A 17,553-nucleotide genomic window follows, 5' to 3' on the forward strand; every position below is an offset into this window, starting at 1 on the left:
CCGGATATCGAAACCCGATATCCGGCAGCCAGTATCCGCCTCGTCCCTCCACCTTCGCTATCCGATACCGATATCCGTCTACCCCATATAGACGGATATCGACTGATATCCGGTATCCGATATCCGGCACCGTCCCATTTTTTCCCGGATAGCGAATATCAGTGGTCCAATATCAGATGACGGACGGATATCGGTTGGCCGAACACTAGTTGGGTCAGGTGTCAAGGAGAGATGACAGGTTCTGGGGTAACTGAGAACTCACTCAAACCAGGTTTATCTGAGTCTGATGCACTAGAAGGCATCAACACATAAGGAACCGCAGTAAATTTTTCTGATGTTGATATTTTAACGTGTGCAAATGAAGGAGAGTCTAGTGTGCGAGGGCTAGTGATATGTGGATCTTCCCCAGGTAACACCAGGAAATGGTGATCTATAGAGTCAGCAGCACCTTTCTCGTAGAAAAACATATGCTCATTGGAGGCTCTGTTGATGGCGGAGAAAGTAAATGGAGAATCCAATGGAACGATGACCACTAGTAGAGAGGACCTCGAGGAGACCATGACATCTCTGGATTGTGCGACCACACAAACCCCACTAGCAGATAACACAGATCTGAAGAATAGTGCGCCAAACGCCAAGCCGAAAACTAGACGAAAGAATATAGATTTACAAGATGAGAGGGTATTCCCAGAGGTCAAACATCATACTGGCAGGATCGAATGCGAGGGAGCAATAATGATGGGAGCAACCAAGCTTGGAGCACCAAGAGGATGCACATAGGGCGACCAATCATGAAGGGGGATATCTTCGACAAACTCATCTGTTATAGAATAAAACTGTGGTTTGTTCAGGATGAGACGGGCTCAAAGGTGTGGTTAATAGCGGGGAATGGAGGTTGCCTTCAGTTTACAGAATCAGGCAAGGCAGGTCAGTTATTTGAGCAGCAAGGAACCCGAGAGGACCAGCCCACCTTGGAGGAAAACACGGAGGAGCAGAATGACAAGAGTATGAAGGGAGCAGAGGTGGGGCATGAAGAGGAGGCAGATTGAAAACATGGAAACTATGATCGAAAAGGCAAGAAGCCATGTATGAGACAAACATTGAGATGGATGACCCTATAGCAGTGGATGATTTGGTAATAGGATGCCATGGGAAGAAGACAGGGATTCTGACTCTAGGATCCAAATAGTCGCGGATGGATGGGGATACCTAAGGGAGCAGAGCAAGGAAGGGCCTGATCTGGTACGCCCATGATATGCATATCATGGAATGTTCAAAGACACTGTGATGAGGAGGGGAGAAGAGGCAATAGTGGGGAGATGCCTACGTGAATGGGGAGCCAGTGTGGTGTGCTTGCAGGAGACCATGTTGGAAAAGTGTGAGGCACGGGATTGGAGAATTGCGAACCGGGACTTGCTCACTAGATATTTGCCTGTGAACGCGGTAAGAAGGTTTGGAGAACTGATGGTGACCTGGAATGAGATATTGATTTCTAAATAAGACTATTGGACGGGACTTTTCACGGCAACAGTACAATTGAAGAGGAAAAGGGACAACTTTTGGTTGGTGGTCATATCAGTCTACCAACCGGTGAACCCAGTTCTCAGGGTATTCCTCTGGGGAGAGCTGGCAGAGGCGGGGTCAAAATATCAAGGTTTACCACAACTATTTGGAGGTGATTTTAACATGCCGATTACGGCAGAAGACAGGCCTAATGCAGCGGGAGAACAGGACCCAGGATCTGAAGCATTTTGGGCCCTTATCGCAGAGGCATCTCTAAAGGAAATAGGGCCGGGGGACTGCATATAAACATGGAGGAGCTCGGCAGGCCCTACAACTCTATCACGACTGGATCGATTTCTATGCTCGGTGGAGCCCCTTGAACAAATTTTGTTGGCAGATGTGTGGCCGCTTCCCCAACCGTTGTCAGACCACACTCCGATAATTTGGCATTCGCACAAGAGAACCTCACAATCCACATATTTTAAAATGGATAGATCTTGGCTTCTAGGGGAGGGCTTCAAGGAGGAGATAGTAAGATGGTGGGCAAAAGGTCTACAGCAGGGGTAGACCACAGTAAAACTGTCCAACAAAATTGAAGCCCTACGCAACGATCTCTTGGAGTTGAGAAAACATATAAGAGTGAAATGAAATAGAAGTCGAGTCAAAACTCTAGCCAAAATCAGGGCTTGGGATGACCAAGAAGATGTCAGAGTTTTATCACTAGAAGAAGTAAGAGAGCACCATAAACATAGGAAGACAATGACAGGGGAGGATAAGAAATTGGAGACGGATTGGCGACAAAGGTCGAGACAACTATGACTAACTGACTGAGATGCCCACACAAGATTCTTTCATCTCGTTGAAAACGGGAGGAGGAAAACAAATCAGATTTTGAGGGTACATGCAAGAAACCAAGAGTATGTGGCTGCCCAAGTTGTCATGACGAGGGGCTAGACACCAATGGCGGTGGAGCTGAAGAGGAACAACTAGACTAAGTGAGGCACAATGGAGAGAGCTTGTGCATCCTTTGTCAGAGGCAAAAGTCCTAGAATCAAGGGACTAAATGGTGAAGGAGCCCCGGGGCCTGATGGCCTCCCAGTCTTCGTTATAATGTCTTTTGGGAGACAATCAAAACAAATGTAATGGCTATGGTGGAGGAATTTCGCCAAGGAAATTTTGGGTTCGAAAAATCATACGTGCTTATTTGGTTCTCCCAAAATGTCAAGGAGCCATTAGAGTGGGAGATTTTCTGCCAATTGCATTATCCAGCTCCGTATATCTTATCATCGCCAAGGTCTTGGCCAACTGGCTCAGGGAGGTTGTTGGCGACTTGGTAAGTCCTTTCCAATCTGCCTTTATCCCTGGAAGACAATTGAATGATGGTGCAATCATCGCATCAAAAATCTAAACCACGTGGAAAAGACTGAAAGTAAGAGGATAAATGTGGAAAGAGGATTTTGCAAAGGCATACGACTGCCTTGACTTAGACTTCTTATGGGCCTCTCCATGGCATCGTGGTTTTCCGGCCGAATGGGTGGGGTGGACAGAAAGATGTATTACATCCCACTCTTTTGGCGTGCTAGTGAACGGACACCCTGAAGGAGGCTGGATTCAACCGCAACGAGGAGTTAGACAAGGATGCCCTGTAGCCCCGCTACTCTTTGTCTTGGCCGTGGATGCCCTTGCCATAAGCACAATGGACACTTGCTCCAAGGGCCTGCTGAAAGGTTTTCAGATGCCCAGTTTCTTGGCAGGTATTCCTCTTCTGCAACATGTGGAAGAAACAACTTCTTCCATAGAAGGGCTGAGGAAACGGTTAAAAACCAATCCATCCTGCTTGACCTTTTCGCGAACTTTTCGGGACTACACATTAACCCTTGTCGATTTTGGATTATCAAAAGAGGAGGAAACCCTCTGTTCTAAAACCTTAGGGACACCTTGTGGTATAGTTCCCATGAAATATCTAGGTCTCCCATTGACTGGGAGTCGTATCAAATCTGTAGACTGGCATCCAATAGTGGAGAAGATAGAGCGGAAGTTGGAGGGATGGCAAACCAGAGTCTTGTCAAGGGGGGATGATTGTTGCTACACTGTCAAGAGCTGTCAGCGATACATATTTTCTACCTCTCAGTGTTGAAACTACCGGTGGGGACTAATAAGCATCTTGAAAGTATGATAAGAAGATTTTTATAAAAAAGTTCAGGATTGAAGGAAGAGAGGTGGATAGCCCTCGTATCATGGGATATGGTGTGCAGACCAGTTTGCTTGGGGGTTAGCAATACTGAAATTGCAAGATCTCAACCTAGCATTACTGGCCAAGTGGGTGTACATACTTATGGGACAGGATACAGCGATGGCTACACTAGTTCTGAAAGACTTGTATGATTCGAATGTGAACTGAGAAGTTTTTGGTAATCCAGTTCGAGGAGCCTCTGCATTCTGGCAAGGGTTGCCGTATGTGTTTCCTCAAGTCCGTGATTTCTTCAAAGCTAAGCTTGGAGATAGCACAGCATTCCAGTTTTGGCTAGATGCATGGTTCCCCTAAAGCACATTGAAGACAGAATTCCCACGCATGTTTGCACTTGCAAGGGCCCTCCATCACACAATTAGAGAGTGCTGGGAAGGCACATGGACTGCATGTCTAAGTGACACCCTATCAGACCAAAGAATGGATGATTGTATGAGGTCGCAACACACCTCCCCCATTCGCGGGGAGGTGTTTAAGTAGGCGTTGGGGTGGTGTGGGTCTTCTGTTCAGGTGTGACGGGCCTGGCCCGTACTTTCCGTCTCGCGTAAACCCGTCGTCGGATCATATCATCCACCTATGACTGCTTCGAGTGAGACAGGATGAGACGAAGTGGATAGGTGCATCCTTCTCTGTTCAAGATGCTTATGTGAAGCTTAGCACGGACAGACAGGGTTGGAACCGAGGATCCTCCATGCATGCCGCATCGTATGGCGACAAAAGTTCCACCTTAAGGTGAATTTTTTTGTTGGCTTGTCCCCCGAAGAAGACTTGTGACAATGTTCCTTTGATAGAAATGGTTCCCAGATGCTTCGGCACTGTGTGATGAGGGTCGCGCTCACCTCTTTTTTGACTGCTCCTTTGGCCTAGCAATATGGACTTGTGAGCCACTCACGTGGGTAGATGACTCATCAGAGGAGGCTTTAGGGACTCTATACAAAGTGGAGCACCTAGAGGGAGAGAGGGGTAGGTTCGACCCTTCGCAGTGCTATGGGCACTATGGCTGCCCATATAGGGGTGTCATTGTCCCGTGCATGCAACCGGAAGCTGCACGGGTCATTATCAAATAAGACAGGATAGGACCCTCTTCCTACAAATAAAGCAAGAGACGTCCGGAGGGTATAGATCATTTTCAGGATAACTGCAGGACGCAGAAGTTGGAACGTTTCCATCATCGTCAGGAGGGAGTTCCAATTTGGTTTTCCATCAATAATATTGGGAGGACGCTGATCCAGCTCTCGTTCCCCCACTGTAATCTTCTTTTATTACACTTCCGTGGAGCTTGCATTCTCCTAGATCTCACTGTCCTGGTATAAATCTTGAGAGGATTTATATTTTTAGAAATATACTTGTATTTCATTTTATTGGTCAATGCTTGAAGTTGAATCTACCTGTATCGAATGTTGGGATACATTCTACATTTCTGCAATTCTTGTATATTATTTACGTGCTGCAGTAACTGGTGAAATCCATGCTTGTAACAGAAGCCTCAGTGGGAAAAGTGGCATCAAGCTATTGGTCGGGGATTGCGGTGTGGGAGGTGTTTTATAAACTGGTGGCCACCTTTAGCAGGAGAGCTGGGGGAAACACGCGGATTCCCACATCTGTCTGAGGATCGGCATTGTTACACTTTCTTTGTCAGTATCTTTTTCAAGAACTAAGCTTCTTTGTGCTTTAATATCATATTTTAACAGCTGTATTCCAAGCCAGGAATGTAGAACATCCACCAACCAGCTTAAGGTGGTCTCAGCCAAGGCATATATGTTTCTTATTTCTTTTATTCTCTTTATTACTTCTCTCATTTTCTAGACCAATGGGCCTAACTATTAGCCCACTACGACTATACCACAACCTGGTATTAAACCAGGACTGTCTAGTGAAAGAAATTAGCTGTCATTGTTTAATACATGGTCTGACTCTCCTAGGGTTTCGAAGTGGAGATGAAATCCATAACCAAGAACTGGAGGATACCTCTCACCATTGTGGACATGGTCTCAGAGAATTTTGATGGTATCCTTGGACAAGAAAGACCACACCATGTTGGTCGTTGCTCGTCATTGTGAAGTTGTTCCAACATATGTTGTTATAACTAGGTGTTGGAAGCTGTTTGGAAAGCATTTATCATTGCCCTAGCTAACCTCCATGTCAAGGAGGAAACAAAAGAATAAAATCTGATCCAATATAAGAAAATTCGGTATTTGATTATTCAAAATCTGAGAACCCTGAAAGATTCATTTTTGCAAAAAAAGTTAGAGATTCACATCTCAGAATAATAAACATATTTGCACAAATTAAAGATTATAAGGCAAGTGATCTGTGTTTAATGTTTTCTTTAGTAGGAATTAATTTTTGTGACGTCCCATTAAAGAATTAAATGCACTGTACAATATGGTCATTAATCAAGAAATTTGAACCTGAATTAGATTAGAAGTTCACAAGTAAATAGGAGCAAGGATATATTTGATGAGAGGATTATAAGTATGCATTTATGTATTTAACCTGAAAAATGTTACCCTTATGACCACAAATGCCACATCCCATGATGAAGAAGTAAAGTAATAACTAACTGAATGTGAAGATATCCAAAGCTCTCTGAATGACTTACAACATCACAAAGTTCGATCTCACAATATCCAACCAAATTGTTCTTGGACAACGTATTGGTCTGCAAAGAAGTTAACCACATGTGAACAGACATCTCTAAAATTCACGATTCAATGATTCATTCCAAATTTGTTCATAATCATATTTCAAGGTTTAATGCATTTTTACCAACTCATTATGTGGGATAAAGGGAAAAAACACAATATCATAAAAAGGGAGATTGAAACAAAGAAAGTGAACACCCAACAAGGGTTAAACATACAAAAGATAGTGGTTCTACACTCATTCTGCAAAATACATATTTCTTGTCTTTATATTTCTTGTCTTTCCTTTTTTTGAACTTTTATAAGACACACATAAAACTATACGACAGTCCTTATGAGATCAGATTAGAAATGCATCATGTAAGGTGGGTCTTTAATGGGCCTGTTAGACACTATAACCCTATATACAGGTCATTATCTCTAATGCAAAGGTACACTGTAATGATTTACTTCTTTTACAGTCAACACTCAGGACCAAGTGACTGGGAGGGCCGTGGTGACAGAAAGATGAAGAGAGATGTGATCTGGTTACATTACGGAGATTATTGCTTGCTCAAACTTTCTTCTGAGTTTTTCATCAGAAGTTCTCAAAGAAATTCCATTTCGACCTCGTATGATACAAATTCTCTTCTAAAAACGAACATAAGTATATGAGGGGTCAAATGGACATGATACCAAGTAGAAATTCATAAGATAGAGAGATAGACAGAGGAAGACAGAGAGGAGAAGATGGTAGAACAGGGCAATGGTAGAGAAGCAGAATAACAGGACACCAACCATCGTGTCTTCAAAACTAGCACAAATGCCTGAGCCAAATGGAACTGATACCACGTAGAAATTCATAGGAAGGAGATATATATGGAGGAGGTGGGAAAGGACGAGATGGCAAAGAATAGAAATGGTAGAGAAGTGGAGGAACATAATGCCAAACTCAAAGTACAACTGAGGGTTTTCTATACTTAAATAGGAGTGAGAAGCCCAAATGCAAATTATCTATAACCCCCTATCCTTCAATACATCTTAGTTTCATAAAACTAACGGAACCAGTTCAACCCCCTTTCCAATTTATTACATCTGTAGAAGCTTATTCCCAACAAGTCTCTGCAGATGCAACAGGTTAGATAAAACCATGAAATTTCAATTCTATTTTGCGTGACAACCCCACTTAAGACTAGGGTTGCCAGTAACATATGCGTGGGGTTGGAAATGTGATATTTGTGGGTATGAATTACAGTCATCGGACAGAGATGATAACCATTTCAAAAGTTTGGGAAATAAAGCACCACATCATAAAGCTCATGAAGAGCTTGACTTTTGAATGTATGATTTTGGAGATCCCAAGACAGAAAACATATGAAATTGTTTCCTCCCTCAAGAGTGAATTTTAGAATCCCGATTTTTGAAAAGCATTTAGGCCGGAAATAGGAATAAAAGAGATAGATGAGAGGTAAAACATGAACTTGGTGTGTTTGATCATGAGAGAAATTAGTAAATGGGGAGAGCCAATATGTTCCGGAGTTCCAATTAACTTAGTAAGCAGACTGAGATAGGGTATAGAACTGTTGGATTGGGGGACCCAGCCAGCTGAGTTGACCTCAGACATAATGGCCTCAATGGTTCATCAAATAACCGAAGTCCAAATCAATTTGATGAGCCAAATGAAATGATTCACTTAACAAAGAGTCGAATTTTGTGATGCATATAATCCTTGAATGTAAATTATCCCAAGAAATTAGCAACAAAAGATCCACGTTGACTAAAATTGCAGACTGAATCAATTTGTAGAAACAAGTGTTCGATTCTCTTTACAGACCGGGAAACATTGAGTGACAGAGGATTCAAGAAGAGAAGCAAGAAAAGAAGTGCCACAAAGAAATTATGACACCATTGCAGCAGCAATGATGTTAGCAGATGACTGCAGTTCTGATAAACAAGTAATTTCTAGCTTTCATATTAGGCTTCTAGAGTCTTATACAAGCCTCAAGTATCTTCTAGAATCTTCTAGACCTGGAGATTCTAGAATCTTCAGAACCACTTGTACAATAATAGGGGGAAGGTCATGTAAGAAAGAATAGAATTTTGTCTCTTTCCTCAAACCCTAGCTCGTAAGTAACTATAACATAAATGCAGTCGGGGAAGGTTGTAATTGATAAGGAGAAATGTCACTAGCTAACATTAATGTGACAAGAAAAGAAGACCAGTCTTTGAAGGGATATTGTTATGAGGTGAAAAAAAACAGCACAACATGCAGTATACTTGCATCAATAACCAGATTATATTCATAAATACAACAAAATTCTCTCATTATTGGACATTGTCAAGACACAAGCTACATCCATCAAAAGTGTGTGACATGATAGTTCAGTGATTTGGAAGCATTGATGCTGCCCAAACAGCCTACATGCTGCCCATATCTTCATTATGCATGTCAATGGAAAACGTGCAAGCAGTATCCTAGTTTCTAGATTCTTGTATTTAACCTTCTCAACGGAATGCATTAAGAAGCTCAGACTGATGAATTTTACACACCAACTTGAAGAGAGTGATGTAATTTAAGGAGAATAAGCCATTTCGTTTTTAGGAGCCTGAATTCAATATTTTCAGATAGACTTTTTGAAATGTTTTAGGAGAGATAATTGCCTATTACATTAGAAAAATCCATCGTAAATACATTGTGAATTTCTCTCTAAAACGTAGGTAGGAAACTGGGGCCCTCCAAACTAACCTACCCTGTTACCATTTCATCCACTATGATTTTTGTCTGATCCAACGCATTTGACAGACATCACATAAAAGAGTTAAGTTATAACAAAAAGAGAGTACTTAAACGAGCAATAGTTCACCCTGACCTCGAAGACCGAGACACGAGCAATGTTCGGTCCATCTCTTTCAAAGATCAGCTTCTTTTCCTGCATTTAAAAGCAGTTGTTCAACTTATAGGCAATAAAAGAATAGATATCATATGATAAACCACGGAATAATTATCTTTCATGAAACATGAACAGTCATTTGAAAAAGGGTCTTTCTTTGTTCATCAAACTTTACTCATGTTAACTTGATTTAGAAAGCATCATACTCTACGTCTGTGATTCGAAAATCGACCAAGTAATAAATCAACCCATCATTTTTGGGACGATCTTACAACTCTTAGAGTGGGGAGTGACCTTATGGTCATTAAAAAAAGAGTAATCCATTGTAAGTGTTCTTGGTCCCTCTCTCTCTCTCTTAATTGCCTGGATTCTTCTATCTTGCATTAGAAAAAAATATCTTTTTTAAAAATATCTTTTCTTTCATTTTCTCCTTCTCCATTGATATTTTCTACATACGATTCAAGATTCATCCAAGAGAGTCACAAGAAAATGAGGCAACATTATCTTACATTCAGGTCAAGAAACATAGACCTGTTCATGCTCAAAAGACCTTAGCCTTTAAGTAGTTTAGAGGATTTTGAAACATCAAAATGGCTTGCTAGATAAACGAGGGAGCAGCAAGAGAGACTAGAATTATCTATTAGCAAGGACTCCTGGAACACCAGGGATGGACCATGAACAAAGGACTTAGTTACTTGGGTTGCTGAGTGTTGTATTCAAGCGCTTACCAACTGTGCTAAATGCAATAGCTGATAGCAAGGGCGCTACTTTTCATCTTTAAGCAGTATGTTGTACTTCAACATTGAGCTATTCCTAAAGTTCCGAATAGTTAATCAAGTTTTGAATAGGTTATGTTTAATCCAGATAAGTCAGAATGTGTTTCAGCAATAAGGAAACAATATCTCTTAGCATAATGATGAAAGGGTACTTACCGAATTCCAAACTGGATTCGCGGTGCTGTACCATTTTTTGCAGGAAATAAAAAAAGAGATAAGTCAGAGGTAGAAATAAACAAAAGCCGCTGGCAAGATTCCGACCAGATGAAGCGTAAGCAGGGCTTTGTAAGATCATCGGGTGATCTAATAGTCTATCATCAAACAGATAAGAGAACCAAAGAATTATGACGTCCTAAACACCGGCAAGCAAGGAAAAACGAAGGTAGTTTTCTACTCAACTGGTCAGACGTTGCAGTTCGAAACGTTCGCTCTCCGAGAGAGAGGCAGGCAAACCACTTATCCTTGAACTTCATCTCAGCCTGAAGAGAAAACACAAGGAAGATCCGCAGTCGGTTCATCGCGATGCCAACAAAGTAACAGCACCGTCCAGAATTGAATCAGAAAAAAAGGCAAAACACCGATTCGAAGGGAATGCCGTCAACAGACAGATTAGGAAAGGTACTGATGGAAGAATCAGGAACAGTACACTGATGATTTTGAAGCAGACGATGCCGGCAAAGTCATCGGAGTTGACGCGCTTGTGCGACGAGTCCGAATCGTGATTTTGCGAGCGTCTGTAGAGCCGGAATCTCCTCCTCCGCCCCTTCAACCTGGCCGGCTCGACTTCTCCATGATCCTCGCCGTGCTCGGGGCTCGCCGATCTAGATCCGTTCTGTCCCATGGATTCTTCCTTCGGATTCCCTTCGCCGCTCGAAGAACAATGATCTCTGGGAGAAGATCTCGGATTCCTTCGTGGTTGGCGCGATGGCGCCAGTCAACGTTCGTCGCTTGCCGACGCCCGATTGGAACGAGTCAACTTGACGACGGCGAGAACAGTTTAAATAACTCCGATTGGACGCGCGCGTATCCACTCGGTATGCTGGACATGCGGGACAGCGTAAGTCGCTATTTTCACCTAAAATGTTCCCGAGATTTTAATATTTTAAACGTTTGAAAAGCTCTGCGGCGGCTTTTAATTGGTCCGATTTGTTGACCTTTCTCCGTTTCCTTTTCAACGGGACACGTGGCGGCATGAATAAATGAGAATGTTAGGAAATTCCGACCGGAGGAATAAAATATTTCCGATTTAACGATGGTAAGACGTGGTCAAGGTTGAGGATGGGGCCCACTGTGGTTGAACGACAGAACTAGACAACAATTAGATGAATTTCCCACATTCTGTGGCGACCAAAATTTGGAATTTCCAGGTCAATAACAATTGGCTCTTTAGTCTATTACAATTGCGGGGGCCATAGAAACTTGTTGGAAATGGCCCGGTGTGTGTCTCTGGTCTCCTGCTGGTTAGTTTGAGAATCATAACAAATAACTCTCTTTTAAAATTTTAAGTTCATAATTTAGCTTTGATGATAATGTTCTGGAATAGGGTAATGAAATAATGAAATAAAATATCCAGTCAAATACAATTTATTTTTCTCTAATTACTGTACAAAGTGATAATTCTTTGAATGCATCAGGGTTGTGGATTGTACATAGTGGATATGGGGGTGGATGGATGGATGTATAGATGAACGGACGAACGGATGGATGGATGGATGGACAGATGGATGGATGGTTATGGGTGCATATATGATTGATGGAAAATTAATAGATTGATGGCGGGATGAATGGTGGATGAAAGATATTGAACAGCCACACAAAACGACTATTAGGTGGATAACGAATTGATCAATGAGATTGAACAATCGGTCCTTCTGGATTACAAATTGCACATTATTTTCAACTTGCACATTATTTTTTCTAGATATGACTTTGATTCCCAAGTCATCTAATGGTACCAAGAAGGGATCAATTTTAAACTTAAATAGAACAGAATGAAATCTTAAAAATATGAGATCAATACCAAGATTCTTGCTCAATAGTTGACTTTATCTATTTTTCTTACCATTGTCTAATCTTCATAAGGTAAGAGTATGAGCATGTTGTTTGGGACTCACCATAAGAATATGTTTTTTATGGATAAAGAACAAACATATTGATGGAGCGCACCCAAACGACACTGAGGATATGTCGTCGGAGCTGCCCTCGCCATCATCAACATCACCGCCGGACTGTGTCCAACCCGACCGGTACACCAAAGCTTCCGTGAAGACACCCGAGTTTAAATACCCTGGGTAAAGCACGTCCGCGCACGTGCTCGTGTTTTGATTCTCTATTTTCGTTAGTCCAATTCATGTTTTGTGTTCATCATGATGAGTTCACCGTACTCATCGTGACGTGTCCGTATCGTCGTATTTTATCCGTCGTCTTCATTTTCGAGCCGTTTAAAATTTCCCTTTTGTTTAGTTTATGTGTTTTAAAAAGGGGTCCCTTGTTGGCCCCTTTTCTGAATTGTAATGGGCCGATCATGGCCCTATATAAGGCCATGATGGAGCACATCCACGTTCAGATCTGTTTTATTGTGGAATTTATTTTTTTCAGTTATCAAATCTCATGCCCGAAGAAGAGAGGAAGAAGAAGAAGAAGAAGAAAAAGAGGGAGAAGGAAAGGGAGAAGATTAGGAAGAGAAAAAGGAAGACAAGGGGAAGGAGAAGAATAGGGAAGAGGGAAGTCGTTGATAGATCCTATCTCCCCACCCCCTTTCCTCTTTCTTTCTTGCCGTTGCAACCCTACTGCTAGTTCATCCCCGCCGTCAAGTCCCTAATATTACTGCACGCCGCACGATGTCGTCTGGTCGTCCGCGACCTGAGCAGTACGTTGACCCGGGAATTGCACACGCAAAACAGATTTGGCCTCTCACGTACGCCCAAGCAGACCACGATGGGCGCCCACTGCGGATTGTTCAACGTTGACCATCATCAGACCCCGTTCGGCTCACGCTCTAGGTCACACGATCGCGGGAATCAAAAGTGCCCTCCTACATTGCACTTGGACAGGTCAATCGCACGACTGTGTGTAACCCTCCACAATGCACTCACACAGCACCACGAGCAATCAACCTGCAGTGCGACTTGAGAGTCATTGCCGCTGAGCACCTGCGCACACCTGTAGCGGTACTTGTGGCATCACTTGCTCGTGCGACGAACAACCAGCTGCATCTGCCACCATCTTCCAATATCTGGCCGCGTGCATTGACCAGTCGACCGCTTGCGTCTTGCCATTATGTTGTTGAGCGTGTACATCTTTCGTCTGCAATTGCGTTGCTGCGCAATCGAGATGCGATCTATGCTAACGTGTGCCAACCGTCCTAGCCTCTACCGGCACCACTAGTGTTACTCTCGTAGGCCATCGCTTGCATCTGTTGCTGATGGGGGACCATCTCGTCAATGACACCAAGCGATGCCAGCAGCCACAACAAGCAGCACGAGCTGACGCTTGTGACCCATCATTCAAGTACACGGCATAACGATGAGTCATTGGGTGTTTTATCTTTCTTTTCGTATTTGCGAAATTGTAATTTTCTTTTCAAATTGTGGACGGGTCTATTCGTGTTTGGGCCTCATCCTATGGGTTGTTATTTTATTTTGTCTTTAAGGGAAGGCTACTCGTCACGAGACGGTTCCTTCCCATTTTGGCCCCAATTGGGCATGCCCCGACCCTATATAAAGGACGACATGCCCAAGAAGCCAGACTTGGAGTTGAATTGAATTGAAAGGTTTTCTTCATTTTAGCTCCCGCCTATCCTCCCCTCAGGGAGTTTTACAATTTTTCTAGAGTAGATCGTGGGAGAACGCCCGCCACGCATCCTGCCACGATTAATCTTCCAGGGGAGAACCGTCGCCGCCGTTCCCAACATCGTTCATAAAGCCAGTCTTCAAGAAACTCATCCTTGATCACTTCTTGATCAAGAAAGTACCAAGAAATCCCTCTCTTGGTGGCTTTTTAGATCGCCATGTGCTGTCGTATCCCTGTTGCCATCTCTGACGCCGACGCCATCGTCCGTTGACTTGGCGTCGCATCAGTCGCTGTCCGTCGTCATCTGTGCCGCATCAGCCGCCACAGCATCATCTATCGGCGCCGATCACCCTTCTGGTGCGACCTTTGCCTATCTCGTGCACTTGCCGCGCACTCAATCAGTGCGTCCAGGCGCCCCACGCGCGCAGGCCCTCTGCGCCTCGTGCACGTGGTGTCTTGTGTGCATTACACCGCGCAGGCCACTTCTTGGCAGCGAGTGCGCGTGCCTCCTGCACCTCGAGCGCGTTGCCCTCACCATAGGCTTCCTGCACCCAGGAGCTCAACGGCCACACTCACTGGGCCCCCTCATTCCCTGCTCGTGCATTCACCCACCTGTGTGATGTTCGCTGCGCTCCTGCCTGAGACTTTTCTGATCTGGTCCAGTTGTATTCATGGATTACTCTGTCGTGGACATCAAGCCTACCCGAATCAGGTTCAATCTCTTCCCCTACGTTCGCAGTTCGTTTATTTCTTACAGTACTTTTGAATTTCTGTTCCATCGCCTCCGAGAGTTTAAATCATCATATAGGATTTAGCCACCACCACTTGTGAGAGGTAGGGAATTTCTTTGTGGTGCCACTAGCCCTTATCGAAGAAGGATTGGACGCCTTCGGGTAACTAACTTTACCTCTCACTTTTGTAGTCGTCTAATTACTCCAAAGGGACGTTGAGGAGTCTGATTGTGACCAACCAAAACTCTGTCAACTTAATTGATCGTCAGAATTGAACAACACTACTGCGTACTTATCATTGACTTTACAACTTTGCATTTCATTGATATCACATCTCTTGCTTGAAACCACTTCTTCTTGTGTTCTAACACGTGTCATCCAATCCCGGCGCTCATCATGTTACATCAGTTGCACTAATCCACTCGCGCAGAATTGCACTTTTGCGCTTACGGAGATCGTCCCATTGCTCAAGCCACGTCACTGTTCCCAAGTTCTCTTCCTAGTCTTCGCTATATTCCGCATCACCGCTCTAGCGATGAGTCACCGTCGCCCATCGAGCAAGCCTACCCTAGCACTAGTCCACCATTTCTGCTTGCACCACCCCGTACACTGACGAAGACGTTGACAACGAACGCCACCACCAACGAGGTACGCCTTTCCCTTTGCTCGTCAGTTACATTACATCTTCTAGCATATTTTCGACTGCAATCCACCCCACTCAGGTTAGAACTAGGTGAGAGAATACATCGGGAAAACTACAATGTTTGGTCTCTGGATGTATCTGCACAATCTTGAAAGCACTGGATCTCCTCTTATTTCCATGAACGATTTTTCTTGAAATATGATTTCCTCTCCGTCTAGCCCCACTAGAAGCATCACTTAAAGAAGAGGAAGAGAAGAAATGCGGTGGCACTCATAATGACTTGCATGGGTATTAAATGAGAAATCCCCCTTCTATTTATCGTTCCAGGTAAACAAATCATAAAACTCTCTATCCTGGGAAATAATGATGTGGAATGATAGGTCAAGGGAAGCGATGTAGCTAATCTATCCGAGTGGAAATGCAGCTGGAATATAAATGTGAGGCGGCGCAAGAAGAGGTGCAAGCGGGGGCTAGTGGTGGTGCGGACGATGGCATTGGAGAGGGTGACGCACGACAACGCAAGACAACGGTGATAGCGACGCGCGAGGGTGACCTAGGCAGCCTGGGTGGAGAAGCACAATCAAGGACAACGACGATGCTAGCAACACAATGTCAACGATGGTGTGCGGTATGAGGGCAACAACACATGGTAGCGATAGTAGTTGTGGCAGTGTGCGGCGGCGTGCGATGGCGTGCAGTAGTGGCGGGTACGGCGATTGCCCAGTGGCAGGGTATATGGCGGCATGCAGCAATGTGCAACAACAACTAGCATAGTGTGGGCCATGCGGCAAGGCACACAATGGCGAGCAATGGCGATGGGCATGTAGTGATGGAAATATATGTGTCCGGTAAGCCAATTACACATCCCATATCTCATTCCATATTCATTATAGTGCAGGTGTGATGCTTATAATGAAGTACATGAATATATGATCGGACTTAGCGAATTATGATGAGATCATAATAGGGAGATCACTAGTCTTTAATCATGTGTTCTAAACATTCCTATTCGAAGGATACTCAAGAAGGACATCGAAGTATCTGGATAAAATAGCACTATCTAGCCTCACTCATATGATGAGTATGGCTGGTCCCTTTGCCATTAGTGTGGAGACACTAAGGATAGATAGTGGGTGCTCTCTAGTGGAAAGAGTTCATTGAATTGATCCGTACGACTCCTTGAATAGTATTATACTGAATTATTAATCAGGTTAATTTACTTCATGGTTATGTACGTGGTCCTTAGACTTGAGACACCAAAGACATCTTGTGGACAAACGGTTGTCCTTAGACCATGTTCAATGAGTCTGTAATTATGATATTCTAAACAGTCTTAGTTCATGTACATCAAGAAGTTCACAAAGATGATGGAGTGGTCAAGATGGGATCGTCCATCCTCGGTATAAGAGGTGACAACTCAAGGAAAATGATGCAATGAAGTCCTTGGCCAAGGCAGTGAAATATCAGAGAAGAGTTCTTCGATGATTTATGAATGCATTAATACTAACTCGGATGACCGATTAGGGTTTGACAGTTGAACATACCCTAAGTCATTCAAGGAGCATCAATAGGATGAAGGATTATACATAAACGGTAACCGATGACGAACATGTTCCATGAGTGACTCGATACACACTCCTTTGTATCTTCTACAACACGAGGTGTAGCTTGGCACCCCACATGTTGGAAACTCGACCTATCGATTAGGTTAAATAAATCCGATATTAATTAATATATATGATGATATAGTTAATTAATTTTGAAGGCCAATAAAGGTCAACCATCTATCCTTAATTTTTCTTTGACACATAAGGTCAAAGGACCACTTATACAATTGTGACATGAATTTGATGGATATTGTGTCCGTCGACCAAGTCACACTTACGTGTCATGTTTAAATTTATTAAAAAATATTTATTAATTATTATTTATATGTTGTGTTTATAATGAAGTCCTTATGTTGGATTCTGTAGCTTTGATTAATATCTCAAAATCACATTTCACTCATAAAAATATATAAAGCAAAGCAAGATTAATCATATTAGATGAGATCCTCATCCTATATGTAACTAATTCTACCTTTGACTTGCTCCTTAGGAGAGTTTCTTCTCATTTTTCATATGTCCTGCCTAAAATGGTATCCACACGATCAATGTGATGATGGAACTTCTCTTATCATTCTCCCATTATCCTTAAAGATATAGTAGATATTCTCGCCATCAAGTCTCATTAATGGAGGGGTTAGATTGAGAAGAAAAGAAGACAAAGGGAGGTGGGGCGCGCAGGTTTGGCTGGCATGGCCACCTAAAATGTGTGCCCCATAATTTATATTTATTTTCCATCTT

General features: G+C 43.2%; 1 protein-coding gene across 1 annotated transcript in view; it reads right to left on the bottom strand.

Moving 5' to 3' along the window:
- The window catches only part of LOC144705125 (phosphatidylserine decarboxylase proenzyme 2-like), a 38,788-nt gene extending 27,775 nt beyond the window's left edge, over positions 1-11,013 (bottom strand). The window contains exons 1-5 of the mRNA XM_078577665.1: positions 10,689-11,013; positions 10,442-10,521; positions 10,199-10,223; positions 9,246-9,305; positions 6,354-6,413 (exon numbers count right to left, since the gene is read on the bottom strand). Of these exons, the coding sequence (XP_078433791.1) occupies positions 6,354-6,413; positions 9,246-9,305; positions 10,199-10,223; positions 10,442-10,521; positions 10,689-10,883 (420 nt within the window). The 5' untranslated portion in view covers positions 10,884-11,013. The remainder of the gene's footprint in view (positions 1-6,353; positions 6,414-9,245; positions 9,306-10,198; positions 10,224-10,441; positions 10,522-10,688) is intronic.
- Positions 11,014-17,553: the final 6,540 nt, after the last annotated feature.

Source organism: Wolffia australiana, chromosome 7 (assembly GCF_029677425.1).
Source record: "Wolffia australiana isolate 7733 chromosome 7, ASM2967742v1".
Taxonomy (NCBI): domain Eukaryota; kingdom Viridiplantae; phylum Streptophyta; class Magnoliopsida; order Alismatales; family Araceae; genus Wolffia; species Wolffia australiana.